The sequence below is a fragment of the Urocampus carinirostris genome, chromosome 2 (genome assembly GCF_059441175.1).
Source record: "Urocampus carinirostris isolate Australia breed hairy pipefish chromosome 2, RoL_Ucar_1.0, whole genome shotgun sequence".
Classification (NCBI taxonomy): domain Eukaryota; kingdom Metazoa; phylum Chordata; class Actinopteri; order Syngnathiformes; family Syngnathidae; genus Urocampus; species Urocampus carinirostris.
In genome coordinates, this window is record NC_142350.1 from 32122978 (window position 1) to 32139607 (window position 16630).

At 40.9% G+C, this 16630-nt stretch overlaps 1 protein-coding gene and 1 long non-coding RNA gene across 2 annotated transcripts in view; one reads left to right on the forward strand and one right to left on the reverse strand.

Annotated features, from left to right (window-relative positions):
- Positions 1 to 8276, reverse strand: part of dnah5 (dynein, axonemal, heavy chain 5) — a 159252-nt gene extending 150976 nt beyond the window's left edge. The window contains exon 1 of the mRNA XM_088326195.1: positions 8187 to 8276. Within this exon, the coding sequence (XP_088182321.1) occupies positions 8187 to 8276 (90 nt within the window). The remainder of the gene's footprint in view (positions 1 to 8186) is intronic.
- Positions 8277 to 8358: 82 nt separating this feature from the next.
- LOC148371659 (uncharacterized) lies at positions 8359 to 15518 on the forward strand. Its single transcript, XR_015849477.1, has 2 exons — positions 8359 to 8493; positions 15048 to 15518. It is a non-coding gene; the product is annotated as an uncharacterized LOC148371659 (long non-coding RNA).
- Positions 15519 to 16630: the final 1112 nt, after the last annotated feature.

A 16630-nucleotide genomic window follows, 5' to 3' on the forward strand; every position in this document is an offset into this window, starting at 1 on the left:
GGGCAAACGCGGGTTGACGGGAAGTGGAGTAAAGGTGAGACGTGTTTGTGGACGCGGCCGACAATAGTGGATATATATTTTTCCCACCCTTACTTTTGAAAATATACACTTTTTTCCTTGGATTACTTTCAACGGGCACCCGGACTCTGGAGGTCTGCATCAAACGTTAAGTACCGGTATCAGTTTCCATTCATTTGCCGGCCGTGATTTTTGGACTGTGTCGGGTATGGGTTAATTTTGTGTTTGTGTTTGTGTTGCATTTTCTCAATGTGTGCGCATGCGGTTAATATACAGGGGCGGCTTGTGTATGTACAAAATCGGTTGTCCTCCCGAAATGTGGTGGGTGCGGCTTATAATTAGGTGCGCTCTATAGTCCGGAATTTACGGTATTTTCCTAAAATTGTGAAAACCAGACTACATGTTTTCACATGGATGCAACTGATGGGTTGATATTAAGTTAAATCAATGCAGAGCTTTGCATATAAAAGCTGCTATTTACTCAATTATTCAATACACAATGACACATTTTCCACATCAAAGGGTCAGCCTGTGAGCTGCTGTGAAACAGGAGCCTGACTTTGAATTATACATGATTGTCTCTGAAAATTAGAATATTATGAGAAAGTTCTTTATTATCTAAAATGCAATTTAAAAAATGTCATACATTTGGGATTCATAACAAATCCACTGAATTATAGCGAGCCTTTTATGAGTTTAACATTGCTGATTAGTTGAATAGCCTATTAATTTTTCAAAAAAGCACAAATACAAACTATGTTGATTCAAATCAAACCTAAATTGCACCTTCTTACATCTCAGTTACTTGACCAGCCATGCTTGTCTTCTCCAGCGTAAAAGTATATGTTTTGGGGCTCCTTTTTATTTATTTAAAACCAGCACGACAATTAGGGCAATTCTTTTTTGCATAGCTCACATTTGAGTTTGTATAGCGTGGTTAGTTGGTTCTGGTGTATAACTCCATTTCCTTAACTGTTAAAATAAACAAACCCGAAATAAATGCTTACGCTTAGAAAAGATTCCTATCATCCAGGGTAGGCTTCTAAAGTAAAATGAATGATAAAACATAATAAAATACTAAGGTAAGCTAAAAATTTTAAGTTGACATTATTTTACTGATCCAGCCGCCCTGAGAACAGAAATTGTAGTTGCCCCAGAGCACCATCCTTATCTCATTCCAAATTTCAGAATTTGAACTATACGAAAATAGCCGAAAAATTACCATTTTTGACCTGTTATAGGAATCATTGCTGCGACATTTTTGCAATTTAGACCATGACACAGCATATTTTTGCTTATAAAAAATTAATTATTGTTTTTTGTGAGTTTTTTCTTGGATGAAGTGTGTTTCTTATTACCGTAAATTCCGGACTATAATCCGCTACTTTTTTCCCAAATGTTCAACCCTGCGGCTTATTCAGTGATGCGGCCAATTTATGTACTTTTTCTAACAGCCGCCAGCGGCGCTCAAGTACAAAAGGTAAGATTTAGACGGGTGGAATATATGCGTGTGTCTTGCGAGCGTGTTGCTAGCGTGTTTTTGATTAAAGGAGTGTAGGACGACATCTGTATGACAAAGTCTCTCTCCCATACTGGGGAAGACGACATTAATGACGTCATTTAAAAGGAGGAAGTTGAGCACTGCTTACCGGGGGGGTTTTGGGGTTTTTAAGGGTTATTGATCTATCTTCGTTATTCATTATCCATTATCCGTTATCGGTCAGTTCATAATACGCTACAAAGCCTAGGAACCGGGACACTTACTCTCAGCCAAAAGGCCAAGCTAAGGTCCTAGCCCTAAAGCCTTGCTGCGATCATTGCGAATGCACCGTTCCCGGAGGTACTGCAATACCGGGCCGATGCGTGGAGTGGACAGAGCAAGCTCTTATTCCGTGATTTTTACAAGTGCCGTATTTTTTCTTTATCAGACCGGTTTCCTTGTGTTGCGAGCCTGTTCCTAGTAGCGTTTTGCTACCCTTCACAGACACGGTTTGGGATGAAAGTTATAATATTATCATTAAAGCTTTGAAAACTCTCTCGGTGTACCGTCTTTCTTTGTAAATATGTGTAACCATGTATAATATGTATTTGCAACTATATATTTTGTAATGTATTTATTTTAGAGACTTATTCTGATATGTTTTCCACGGGCGAATCAAAAAGAAGGGGCAAATACAACGGGGGCTGATGGGAAGTGGAGTAAAGGTGAGATGTGTTTGTGGACGCAGCGGACAATAGTGGATGTATATTTTTCCCACCCTTACCTTTGGAAGTATACATTTTTTTTCCTTGGATTATTTTCAACGGTACCCGGACTCTGCAGGTCTGCATCATACCTTAAGTACCGGTATCATTTTACGTTCCATTTGCCGGCTGTTGTTTTTGGACTGTGTACTTCATATTCAGTTACAATTGCGGGACTCAAAGTCGGGACTTGGTTAATTTCGTGATTGTTTTACATGTTTCAATGTGGGCCGCATGCGGCTTATATACAGGTGCGGCTTGCGTAAGTACAAAAGCGGTTATCATCTTTAAATGTGGTGGTTGCGGCTTATAATCAGGTGCGCTCTATAGTCCGGAATTTACGGTAATTTTAAAGCGACCATTTGTGTACAGTGTATAAGAAAAATAAGTCAGTTTTTGTAGCAGCGACAACAGTGTCTGTCAGGTCACAAATTATCTGAAACTATTTTTATTTATATATTGTATAATTTTGACCACTAGATGTTGCTGTGGTGTTGTTCAACCAAAAATGAGTGCTACAATGCACAAGGAAGAAAAGGGAACGACGGCAACTCAAAGTGACCAAACTGCACCATTTTTCTTCACCATTTATCGCCATTTCTCGCACAGTCTTTCAAAAAGATTTTGGATTTTGGGGATACCTGTAGCAGCAAGGAGTCGGACAATTATGTCAGCTCCCTGGTGAAGCTTAAGTTATGCAAAATATTTAGACATTTCTTGGCCTATTATAAAAAATGCACACTATATGATCAGGTATTTTGGCTTATCATTCAAACCACTTATGTTTTTTTTAAAGAATGAACATTTTTTTACCGCTAGAAGGTGCTCAATAATACACAATGTCCCTTTAAAATGTCTACCTAGACCAGTGTTTTTCAATCAGTATGCCGGGGCTAACTAGTGTGACGTGAGACCTTGTCTATTGTACCGCAGGAAATTGCCTAATTTTAACTTTGCAATAAAGCATGCTATTGTTCAGTATCTTTATTTTCTGCCATTGATCAGCTAGTCAAGTCAAGTCATGTTTTTTTGTATAGCTCTTAATCACAAAGAGTCTCAGAGGGCTGTACAGACCACAGGTTATTGCAAGCCACAGACTATTATTACACCATCCCCTGATCTAAAACCTACATGAGGGCGGGGAAAAACTCAAAAACTTCAACATGAGGAAAATGAAGAAACCTTGAGAAGGGACCGCACATGAGGCAATCCCCCTTCTAGGATGACCAGGCTGCAACGGATGTTGCAATAACAAATAATACACAGCTATTGTCAACATTAAATATAGGTTATTTATATGCTATAGAATAGAAGTGTGTTTTAAGCCTAGATTTAAACAGTTCCACTGAGGTTACAGATCGAATCTTAGGGTGAAGAGCATTCCACAGCACGGGAGCCCGAATAGAGAACGCTCTCGAACCTTCGGCTCTCTTCTTGGCTCTTGGGATCACAAGCAGGCTAAATAACTGCCATTTATCCATACCAGTAGGTGGCATCTAATTGCTATTTTTGTGCCTTTGTATATACTAATTAGCTGCTCTTGAGGTAGTACAGGGACAAATAACTGCTGACTGATACAACACAGTTAGTAGCTGTTTAACATTGCACTGCAATGATTACAATACTGCATCAGATAAAGTAAAAACCTTGCACACAGTTTTGCTGATTCCAATTATTATTTTCCTACTGTACAAAACAGAAATGGTTATAATGTATTTATAAAAAATCATTTTGTAACACTGACTAATAATATTTGATAATTTTAGGTATTATTTAGCTTTTTATTTAAAAAAAAAATACAGACAAACTGCAACAGGTTAAACATACACAGAAGTAGAAAAATTAATAAAATGTATTACCTCCTGGGCCATGGTGACCATAAATTATTAAAAAGACACTTTATAGTTTATAGGGTCAATTTAGGCAACATACTAATATAAGCCTTAATAACAAGCAAAACATGAAACTGGTGTATGTGATTTTCGACGGCCTCGAAATTTGCTTTCATGAAATTAGTGTAAAAAACTCTGACCTAGACATAATTAAATAAACTAACACCATAAACACAGTTCATGTCATGGGAACCTCCTGCGTGGGTTCAAATACAGCTCCAGACTTCCTGTGCGGAGTTTGTATGTTCTCCCCGTGCTTGTGTGGGTTTCCTCCGGGCACTCCGGTTTCCTCCCACGTTCCAAAAACATGCATTTCAGGTGAATTGGCCGGTCCAAATTGTCGTTAGGTGTGAATGAGCGAATGGGTTGTCTGTCCCTGTGTGCCCTGCGATTGGCTGGCAACCAGTTCAGGGTGTCCCCTACCCACTGCCCGGAGTTGGCTGGGATGGGCTCCAGGGATTTGGGTGGCTCTGAGTAGTTAAGAACATTTCGCCACATTTCTTCTGAGAATTGAGGGTTCAAATCAGCCCATTTGCAGCTACGTCTTCATTATGTTAATGGTTTCTCTGAATAAGGGACGTGAGCCTTATTAATGAAGAGCCCATTGTTTCTTGTCAGTGTAACCAAGGGCAACATAGGATGTGCATTTCAACAATGTCCATTATTTAAAATTGTGTCCTCCGTGTCATTCAAAATGCCCAATTATCCTGGCATGTTTTGCAATATACGGAAGCTCACTTAGCTTTCATGAAAAACGCCCGATGAGTTCTGCCTTGTCTATGTTTGTCGTGCACGTTTGCGACAATATGTGTCTACTGCAACAAAATATCGTAGTAGCTTGTGAAATGAAATTAATTGTCTTTAATACACCAGTGGGCTGTTAGGGCCTGCAATTACTTCTCTGCTAGCCTAAGATAAATCTGAGTTCTGACATATTTTTTTCCATGAATATTTATTAAATAATTCAAAATTTTCTGTGAATTTTCTTTCATTGCTTTTCACCTGGTTACACCACTTCCAGATGTTTGCTTTCATTTTTAAGCATTTAACCAATCACATTTACTTGTTGCTAGGGTCAGAAATCTATCCGGAGGCCTTCACAATCTATTCTGCAGGCCCTGTTGCATGACTTTAATGAACGTTGTTGGTTTAGCCAATTAGCTTTGGCAACACCATGGCCTTCTAGAAAGCGTAACAAAACTATGATTGGTTAGGGCACGCTTACAGTAGTATCACGGCAAAAATGTGAAGCAAATAATCCCCATAGTTACTGCTTCTGTTGAACAGAAAGTCAAATAAAAACATATGTCAGAAAAAAAGCATGAGAGAAGCAAAGAAGAAATTGATCAAAGCTCAAAGTTAGAAAAGTCCCTCAACAAGAACAATTAAAATAAAGCCTTCCAGATTGTAGAATACCCCATTAAAACTAAACAGGCAAAAGTTGGCAGTATTCGGGATGATGTAGGTAATATGCTAACTGAAGAAAAGGAAAAAGGATGGACAGGATACTGCTACAAACTCTACAACCACCCAACACTGGGAGACCCTGAGGTGCTTAAGAATTCTGACTCCTGGGAAAGTGACGACTTCCCTATCCTCTGAGGAGTAGAGGCAGCAATTAGCTCGCCGAAGCATGGGAAGTCGCCAGGAATCGACAACATCCAATTAGAACTCATACGAAATGGTGGTGAGAAAACTATAAACATCTTGACAAAGATTTGCAGAAAGATCTGGCAAACAGGACAGTGGCCATCAGCATGGACAAAATCAATAGTAATTATGCTACCGACAAGAGGAAACCTTCAACTATGCTCTGACTACAGAACCATCAGTCTCATGAGCCATGCAAGTAAAGTTATGCTAAAGGTCCTACTGAACAGTTTGAAACTACAAGCTGAAAACATCCTAACAGAAGAATAGGCAGGTTTCACAGAGGTAAAAAGCAGCATACAACATAATTGTAATCCGGCCATACTATTTGAGAAGTTCAAACAACGCCAGAGAAACCTGTATAAGGTTTTTATTGACTTCAAGAAGGCGTTTGACAGAGTATGGCAAGCCGCTTTATGGGCCAACATGCGGAAATAAAACATGGGCCGGAAACTAGATCAGACCATTGAACAACTGTATGCCAATGTCAACAGTGTGGTACGAATCAATGGTACGATTAGAGCGCGGTTTGACACCGCCGTCGTTGTAAGACAAAGTGGCATACTCTATCCAGCTCAAACCACAGTCGTAATTGCCAGACTTAAACCCATCTGAAGGGACAAGAACATAGGAGTGAAATCAAAGATCAGACTAATGCATGCACTGGTCACTTCCATCTTCCTCTACACTTGCAAGACATGGACTCTCACAGCAAAACTGAAAAAGAAAATTCAGGCCATGGAGATCTGATGCTACAGGAAACTTCTAGGTAGTAGCACTTAGCCCGTGTTATAAAAAAAAAGTGCGCAACACCATGAGGTATGGCACATTGGACCGCACGAAGAACTGCTGTCAACTGTGCGCAGACGGAAACTTCAGTGGTATGGTCATGTCACAAGGACTGACCAAGATAATTCTCCAGGGCACAGTGCAAGGGGGGAACAAGGAGAGGAAGACCGAACAAGAACTTGGCCGACAACATTAAAGAATGGACTGGTGCCAACTTTACCATGACCTCAGAACAGACCAAGCACCGTCAACAGTGGAGAAAGCTGCCCAGAGTTGCGTCCTCATTGGTGCCCCGACGACTCATACGGTTAAGACATCTGGAACCGTGATTCACTGCTTCTGTTTGCTTTGTTTTCATTGATAACAACGTGCTGAAACATCGTATGCAATGGGATTGCACATGACACTCTAAGGTGAACAAGTAATAAAGATTTGAAAGAGAAAACTAAAAGAGAGTCAGGATAAATAAAGACAGATACATTAGACAGACAGACGGACGGACGGACAGGCAGACTGGCCCAAGTTTTAAAAATAGAGCAATGAAAAAATGTGTGCATTGCAACAAGCAGACAATGAAAATTGGTGTGATTAAGATTTACAGTAGCAGGAACCAAAAATCCCAAATAAGTTGCAAGAAGAAGAAAAAATGTGTGCGCTTTTCTGTATTTGACACAAAAGCGCCACTGCAAAAACTCAAGGAAAATTAAATAAGAGAAAAATATTAAAATAGAAAAAACAGTTATAGTTTTTATCATATAAAGTTGTTTTTGCTTTTAATAATAGTAATAATAATAATAATAATAATAACGTTCTATTAAAAATTAGGAGGATAAAATTAAAATAAGATTAAATCAAATTTCGATGTGAGCAAACATATCAGCTGATCCAAGCGTGCATGTCAAAATTAATTCATTTGTTTTATTTCTGTTTCAATGTATTCTTTTTCGCATATTTTAACATTACTTTAGGTTTTTATGGAGGCAACTTTTGTTATTCAAGACCTCGTTGATGTTTACCCAATGAAATTTGGCTCCGAGTTATGTTGTTTCAATGTGACTTATCTGCAGTCAGTGAAAAGTGTCAAAAACGGGGGGGAAAATATACTAAAAACCTACGAAATGATCTGTCAAACAGGAAATAATTGTTCGGGTGCATTCAGGAAGACATTCAACAGTCATTATTTTTAAAAGCACAATACTCTGACTTTGTTTCTTTTTGTCGTCAATGCTGCTGTTTCTATTAGAAAACCTGGAGGATGCACAATTTAGTAAAGTCTCCCCCCTAGTGGTGAAAGTGTGGACATTTGGACTTAAAGCGACATTAAAGATATTTGTAGTTTGTCCCCATAATTTGGGGAGAAAAAATTAATTAGTTTGATCGTTTCATTGTTTGTATTGCTTCATTTGTGGATTTCTTGTAAGGAATGTCATAAAAGACGTGCAGGGTCGCAATTTAGTTTTGGTTGGGGAAAACGCACAGTCAGTGCAAGGAACACGTGATCTCGTCCACACCGATTCTCTTGACTTGGAGTAACTTTTTTTAATAATAAAAGTTACATCTGTATTAAAAATCATTTAAAGTATGAGCTCATACTTGCAGTTCCTTGAGGGTCTCAACGGGCCCAGTTGGCTGGCTGCTTCTGTTCCTGTAGCTTGCTTTCGCGAGGCGTGACGTAGAGGACATGACTCTTGCATTCCTCTTTGAAATCGAATCCACATGAATTCGTCTACGAGTGCGATGATTTCGTCAAAACCACTTGAGATCTGGCGCCGCTTGATTCCACGTTTAGTGGGCAACGTGTTGTTGTTACGGTTACCGAGGCAACGCGGGCAAGAGGGGGAGGCCACTTTAGAATGAGGATTTGTGCTGTTGGGTGGAAGTACTGTCTCAAAGGAGGTAGGTAGGTAGGTAGGTAGGTAGGTAGGTAGGTAGGTAGGTAGGTAGGTAGGTAGGTAGGTAGGTAGGTAGGTAGGTAGGTAGGTAGGTAGGGCAAATTTTTGTTAGGTAGGTAGGTATATAAATAAGTAAGTTGGTGGGTAGGTAAGTAGGTAGGTAGGTAAGTAAGTGAATAGGTAGGTAGGTAGGTAGGTAGGTAGGTAGGTAGGTAGGTAGGTAGGTAGGTAGGTAGGTAGGTAGGTAGGTAGGTAGGTAGGTAGGTAGGTAGGTAGGTAGGTAGGTCGGTCGGTCGGTAGGAAGTTGGGAGGGCGAATGGTTCTGTAGGTAAGTAGGTAGGTAAATAAGTATGTAGGTAGGGAAGTAAGTTGGTAGGTAGGTAGGTAGGTAGGTAGATAGGTAGGTAGGTAGGTAGGTAGGTAGGTAGGTAGGTAGGTAGGTAGGTAGGTAGGTAGGAAGGTAGGTAGGAAGTTGGGAGGGCAGATGGTTATGTAGGTAGGTAGGTAGGTAGGTAGGTAGGTAGGTAGGTAGGTAGGTAGGTAGGTAGGTAGGTAGGTAGGTAAGTAAGTAAGTAGGTATGTAAATAAGTAAGTAGTTAGGCAAATAAGTAGGTAGGTAAGTAAGTTGGTAGGTAGGTAAGTAGGTAGGTACGTAAGTAAGTAGGTAGGTAGGTAGGTAGGTAGGTAGGTAGGTAGGTAGGTAGGTAGGTAGGTAAGTTGTTAGGTAGGGAGGTGGGAAGTTGGGAGGACGGATGGTTGTGTAGGCAGGTAGGTATGTAAATAACTAAGTAAGTAGGTATGTAAATAAATAAGGCAAATAATTAGGTAGGTAGGTAAGTTGGTAGGTAGGTCAATAAGTAGGTAGGTAAGTAAGTTGTCAGGTTGGTAGGTAGGTAGGAAGTTGGGAGGGCGGATGGTTATGTAGGTAGGTAAGTACGTAAATAGTAAGTAGGTAGGTAAATAAGTAGGTACGTAGGTTGGTAAGTAAGTTGGTAGGTAGGTAAGTAGGGAGGTTGGTAGGTAAATAGGTAGGTAGTTAGGTAAGTTGGTGGGTAGGTAAATAAGTAGGTAGGTATTTAAGTTGGTAGGTAGGTAGGTAGGTAGGTAGGTAGGTGGGTGGGTAGGTAGGTAGGTAGGTAGGTAGGTAGGAAATTGGGAGGGCAAATTTTTGTTAGGTAGGTAGGTATATAAATAAGTAAGTTGGTGGGTAGGTAAATAGGTAGGTAGGTAAGTAAGTGAATAGGTAGGTAGGTAGGTAGGTAGGTAGGTAGGTAGGTAGGTAGGTAGGTAGGTAGGTAGGTAGGTAGGTAGGTAGGTAGGTAGGTAGGTAGGTCGATCGGTAGGAAGTTGGGAGGGCGAATGGTTCTGTAGGTAAGTAGGTAGGTAAATAAGTATGTAGGTAGGGAAGTAAGTTGTTAGGTAGGTAGGTAGGTAGGTAGGAAGTTGGGAGGGCAGATGGTTGTGTAGGTAGGTAGGTAGGTAGGTAGGTAGGTAAGTAAGTAAGTAGGTATGTAAATAAGTAAGTAGTTAGGCAAATAAGTAGGTAGGTAAGTAAGTTGGTAGGTAGGTATGTAAGTAAGTAGTTAGGTAGGTAGTTAGGTAGGTAGGTAGGTAGGTAAGTAGGTAGGTAGGTAGGTAGGTAGGTAGGTAGGTAGGTAGGTAGGTAGGTAGGTAGGTAGGTAAGTAGGTAGGTAAGTAAGTTGGTAGGTAGGTAAGTAGGTAGGTACGTAAGTAAGTAGGTAGGTAGGTAGGTAGGTAGGTAGGTAGGTAGGTAGGTAGGTAGGTAGGTAGGTAGGTAGGTAGGTAGGTAGGTAGGTAGGTAAGTAAGTTGTTAGGTAGGGAGGTGGGAAGTTGGGAGGACGGATGGTTGTGTAGGCAGGTAGGTATGTAAATAACTAAGTAAGTAGGTATGTAAATAAATAAGGCAAATAATTAGGTAGGTAGGTAAGTTGGTAGGTAGGTCAATAAGTAGGTAGGTAAGTAAGTTGTCAGGTTGGTAGGTAGGTAGGAAGTTGGGAGGGCGGATGGTTATGTAGGTAGGTAAGTACGTAAATAGTAAGTAGGTAGGTAAATAAGTAGGTACGTAGGTTGGTAAGTAAGTTGGTAGGTAGGTAAGTAGGGAGGTTGGTAGGTAAATAGGTAGGTAGTTAGGTAAGTTGGTGGGTAGGTAGGTAGGTAGGTAGGTAGGTAGGTAGGTAGGTAGGTAGGTAGGTAGGTAGGTAGGTAGGTAGGTAGGTAGGTAGGTAGGTGGGTAGGTAGGTAGGTAGGTAGGTAGGTAGGTAGGTAGGTAGGAAATTGGGAGGGCAAATTTTTGTTAGGTAGGTAGGTATATAAATAAGTAAGTTGGTGGGTAGGTAAATAGGTAGGTAGGTAAGTAAGTGAATAGGTAGGTAGGTAGGTAGGTAGGTAGGTAGGTAGGTAGGTAGGTAGGTAGGTAGGTAGGTAGGTAGGTAGGTAGGTAGGTAGGTAGGTAGGTCGATCGGTAGGAAGTTGGGAGGGCGAATGGTTCTGTAGGTAAGTAGGTAGGTAAATAAGTATGTAGGTAGGGAAGCAAGTTGTTAGGTAGGTAGGTAGGTAGGTAGGTAGGTAGGTAGGTAGGTAGGAAGTTGGGAGGGCAGATGGTTGTGTAGGTAGGTAGGTAGGTAGGTAGGTAGGTAGGTAGGTAGGTAGGTAGTTAGGTAAGTAAGTAAGTAGGTATGTAAATAAGTAAGTAGTTAGGCAAATAAGTAGGTAGGTAAGTAAGTTGGTAGGTAGGTATGTAAGTAAGTAGTTAGGTAGGTAGTTAGGTAGGTAGGTAGGTAGGTAGGTAAGTAGGTAGGTAGGTAGGTAGGTAGGTAGGTAGGTAGGTAGGTAGGTAGGTAGGTAAGTAGGTAGGTAAGTAAGTTGTTAGGTAGGGAGGTGGGAAGTTGGGAGGACGGATGGTTGTGTAGGCAGGTAGGTATGTAAATAAATAAGGCAAATAATTAGGTAGGTAGGTAAGTTGGTAGGTAGGTAAATAAGTAGGTAGGTAAGTAAGTTGTCAGGTTGGTAAGTAGGTAAGAAGTTGGGAGGGCGGATGGTTATGTAGGTAGGTAAGTACGTAAATAGTAAGTAGGTAGGTAAATAAGTAGGTACGTAGGTTGGTAAGTAAGTTGGTAGGTAGGTAAGTAGGGAGGTTGGTAGGTAAATAGGTAGGTAGTTAGGTAAGTTGGTGGGTAGGTAAATAAGTAGGTAGGTAGGTAGGTAGGTAGGTAGGTAGGTAGGTAGGTAGGTAGGTAGGTAGGTAGGTAGGTAGGTAGGTAGGTAGGTAGGTAGGTTATCCCACCCCAATACTTTACGATCCTCCTCCCCTTTTCTTAAACCTCCACCTTCTGTCATTTGTGATAAGGCGTACGCGAGGTAGGTAGGTAGGTTGGTAGGTCAGTAAGTACATAGGTTGGTAATTAGGTAGGTAGCAAGTACATAAGTAGGTAATTAGGTAGTCAAGTAAGTAAGCTAGTAGAGATTTAACAGAATTTTACACATTTCAAATAATGACTTTTGTCTTCTTCTTTTACAATGGGGATATTACTATTTCTGGCAATGTCTTACAGCCATTCAGAGCAGTATAGCCCTTTTTGTTTCTAAGTTGTAAGTTGTGTGTCATTTTCAAGCAAAGTGGTAATATTTTCACATTTGTGACAAGTAATTTACATATTTATCAACTCTTTCCCCCAACATATGATCCTAAAGATTAACGACTTTCATTTTATCCATCTCTTTTTGCAAAATGTACATCTGCCGTCTAGTTTAAGTGGGGTGCGTCATTTGAGGTGTCTGGTAAAAGTTGAGAGTACAGTATATTTTTTTTCTCTATTTAAGCCCCAATGTGTAATATTTGACCACTAGATGGCATTGTGTTGTCTGGTACTATAGCGAGTTAAGTGGGGATTCCACGGTGTAAAAGGAATACGTATGTCTTAACCTATGATTGTTTTATAATAATTAACATTGGTATGATAGTTCATGTACTTTTGTCTAGTATTCCAATCATTTTTTTACTGAATGAACGTTTTTTTGTACCACTGAGAGGCACTAATCATTACACACTGTTACTTCAAGTATGTATTAACAATGCTTAGTTCAAAGAGCCTTTATAATTGTTATATACATTTATTACTTTATTTAAAGGGACAATATGTATTTTTTAGCACCTCGGTGGTAAAGAAAAACTTTGACAAGAATGTTCTGATTTAAATATTAAGAATAATGCACCAACTATCATAAGGACGCGAATTTTTTTACATACTCATAGATGGAGAAATGTGTATTTATTTTACATAACATAATCCTCACCCGGAGGGAGCTGACATAATTGACTTCTCTTTCAGTTGCACAACTCGATACAGCAACATTTAGTGGTCACATAACACACACTGTCCCTTTAACCTCTGTGTTGTCCTCATTTTAAGGGCCATTTTTGTACCTTTTTATTCAGCTTATATGGATATGTAAATAAAAACCACGTTTCATCATTTTGACGGTTGGGACCGATCCTGGAAAAGTCAAAACATTGAAACTTACATTAAATATCATTTTGGAGATTTTTTTCTGTGTTTTAATAAGACAGTAGCAGGTAAAAATATAAAGATTTGTTTTTTAATGACACGGGCAACATTTAAAAAAAAATAGGTTCTGATTGTTACTAAGAGAGTTCTAAATAATTCATTGACTGTCAGCGCAGCACGGCAGCACAGTGGTTAGCGCATGTGCGGCACAATTCTGAGGTCATAAGATTGAACCTTCCTGTGTGGAGTTTGCATGTTCTCCCCGTGGTTGCCTGAGTATCCTTTGGGCACTCCGGTTTCCACATTCCAAAAATATGCATGTCAGGTTAATTGGCCGGTCCAAATTGTCCATGAAATAAATTGGTAAAAACTGGGCACGGCGAAGTAATAGTGTTTCTGCTAATCATAAGGTTTCATGTGATGTTTACAAATGGGACAAGTGACACTTATGAAGAATGTTGAATCATCCTTAAACCCTTTTAAGTGAAATTAATAAAAAAAAATAACATAAAATAATCAGCCAGACACTGGGTCTGGGTGTTCAGCATCCCTAAAGCTCTGAACCTAAGGTCGCCCCTGGTTTAACAATTGTGGGGTATCGAACAAGCAACTAACAAAACCCACCTCTAGATGGCAGAATCGCTCTGTGTTGCATTTTCAAAGACCAAGAAGAGACGTCAGGAAACAGGGGGCGATAGAATTATCGACTAAATGACCTCATATTGTGGCATCGCCTCCAAACAAAACCGGCAGAGATACGCACAGATGCATCATTTTATACGATCATATAAATGGTGTAACTTGAAGAGGAGGGGGAAATAAATCCCCGGCGTTCGTGATTCCAAGGCTTGACTCGCCTACGCAGGATGCTAATGCGAACCGAACTGTCAATGAGTTTATCGTGTGGGTTTCTTCTGGTGTGAACGAGAATGACACTCCCTCGCGGCCCGCATCAGCACCGCAGTGACGTGGAGGGGGGAGGAGGAATAGAGATGGGGGGGTCTATTCAAAGGGGAGCACGATGCAGCAAGCCCACCTCCTCCTCCTCCAGGAACGGAATCCCAGGCAGGATATCCCACCCCCAATACTTTACGATCCTCCTCCCCTTTTCTTAAACCTCCACCTTCCGTCATTCGTGATGAGGCGTACGCGAACGGAAAGGCTTTGTGTACGTAGAAAGTCGGCTCCCTATGAAAAAGGAGCTGCCCCCTTCGAAAAGCTCTCTCTCAACACTTCTCTCTATCTCTTTCTTTAGCCCTATCTCTTTTCTCTATATTCATCCATGTATTTTTATCTTTATCTGTTTTTCTATTTTCTTTGCTCACTTTCTCCCTCTTATTCTCATTTACTGTTGCTACGATTTAAAAGCAAACAGACCAGGGCGATTTTAGGTTGAGTTTTGGGGCTTTTGGGTGGGCAAACATTTTTTTTTCATTTAAGTTTAAGTGTGTTAGGATCATTCAGCACTGTTTAAGAGTGTTCCCATTTGTGAACATCACATTACACTTTGTGGTAAGCAGAAACACTATGACGACGCTATAGACATACAACAAGAGAGACAAGACTAATATGTGTTGGCGATAACAAAGTCATGGTATTGGGTGGGAAAATAGTCGTTCAACATAACCACTGTTCAACATACTCCCACTATAATACACCATAGCTTCCACAGGCTCCTCCGCTATGCTACAAGTGAAACAAGCCGAGCAGTGCTAGGAATCAAATGGAAAGAACCATTACGAGACAGTGGAGTATTTCCAATGCTGCGTTGTTCACATCTCTGATTTGTTTTACTTTTGAATTTTTTTTATCCAGCGTGTTTCCATCACAATTGAGCCTATCCTGTCTTTTAATAAGGAAAATACAGTTTTAAAAATGCTATCATGTTTGGGAGTGCTTGGGTTGAATTCTGTGGTGTTGAGCACTCCCAAAAACGGGCTTGTTACGCCCATGAAACAGCCACAGCTACAGCTACATTGATGTCTTTTCAGCGCTGCAGAATCCCTTTGCCTGAACTTTCTGTCTTCTTCCGACAGGCTGGCTTGGTGTGATACGAGGGAGAAGGACGATTTGAGATGAGTCAGTGGACCAGTGTCTGGACCTGAAGCATGTCAACGCCTGCATCCACCAAGCAGCAGAGATGGGAAGCTGCAGCGTTGCGGTTATCGACTTTTTGGACTACTTTACAGACTTGAGGCGTCATTGATGACATGCACTTTCTGGACAAATTTCAACACGTGACCTATTGTTTTATTTCATTGATGTTTACTATGTTTGTGTAATGTGACCCAATGCTAAATCTATTCCACCCAGGTTATCCTGGAAGGGGCATTACCACTTGTGAGGCCCCTTCTCAAGATTTATTTTTTCCTCACGCGGAGGTTTTGAGTTTTTCCCTTGCCCACATGTTGGTTCAAGATCAGGCAATTGTGTACTATTAAATCATGTCCAGTCCTTTGAGACATCTTGTGATTAAGAGCTATACAAATAAATATGACTTGACTTGACTTGAACTTGACCTGTCACCTTTGAAGCAATCCACAAACCATTTCAAAATAAAAAAACAATCGTTTGATAGAAATTGAGACTTGGAAATGTAGTACTGGTGGTTCAACGGTGGATCCACTTTGGAAATTATCAGGAGACCAGAACAGACCAGGAAACCCCAGGGCATTCGTTTCAGTGCTTTATTTAAGGAAGCGTACAGGGCTTGCGGGAGACGTGATGGCTGTCAGACGTCAGCAGCGGAGCGGGAGAGACAGCTTCGGATCAAATGGCCAATCGAAGTGCGGAAGTCAGGCAGGTCGAGTTTACCGGGGCTGGAGAGGAGATCGAAGCGTGGGACGGAAAACAGGTCGGGCCGGAGGCAGGCAGAAACAGGAAAGCAGAGTTTTAAATAAACGGGATATCAGGAGAGTCACACAGAGTTACGGATTGTACACTCTGACGAGGAGGTCTGGGCGCCGCGCGCTTATGAGCGAAGTGCCAGCCAATCAGAAGGCGCCCACATAATTGCTCCAGGTGACCAGAGTTAGCAATCATGACAGAAATTGTTTTTTGTGACTCAAAATGCCAAGAGAAACTGTTTTTATGTGATTAGTTAAGCAGTGTTTGCACCTCAAACTATATATTTTAGTGAAAGGTTGTGCCCAAGTAATTGTGTATGCTCTTTGCATCACAATGAACACATGTTTACTATGCAAGTAGAATACTCCTGTTTTTTTTTCAGATTCAGATTTACTTTATTGTCATTCGTGTACACGTGTATACAGAACGAAATGTCGATACATCTGACCCGCACAGGTTCTTTGAATGTCAGCCGGGATAGATAAGATTAACCATGTCTTCGTCAGAATTTTAGCGCAGCAGTTCGTCATCTCGCGGTTCGATGCCACTTCCAGTTGTTAAATGGTCCAGTTTATTGTCCAGAGAGCGAACGTTGGAGAGCAAAATGGATGTTAGAGGGGTTAGCCTTTAGCCTAGCTGTTAGCCCGGCCCGCTTCCTCGTCACGCCGCTGTCTTGCCACTCTGCTTCGCTGCTTTGTAGGCCGCTGGGTCTTGTTGACATAGCCGTCCGTGGCTAATAAACACTCCCGAGTGGTCGTAGCACCGAGCGCTT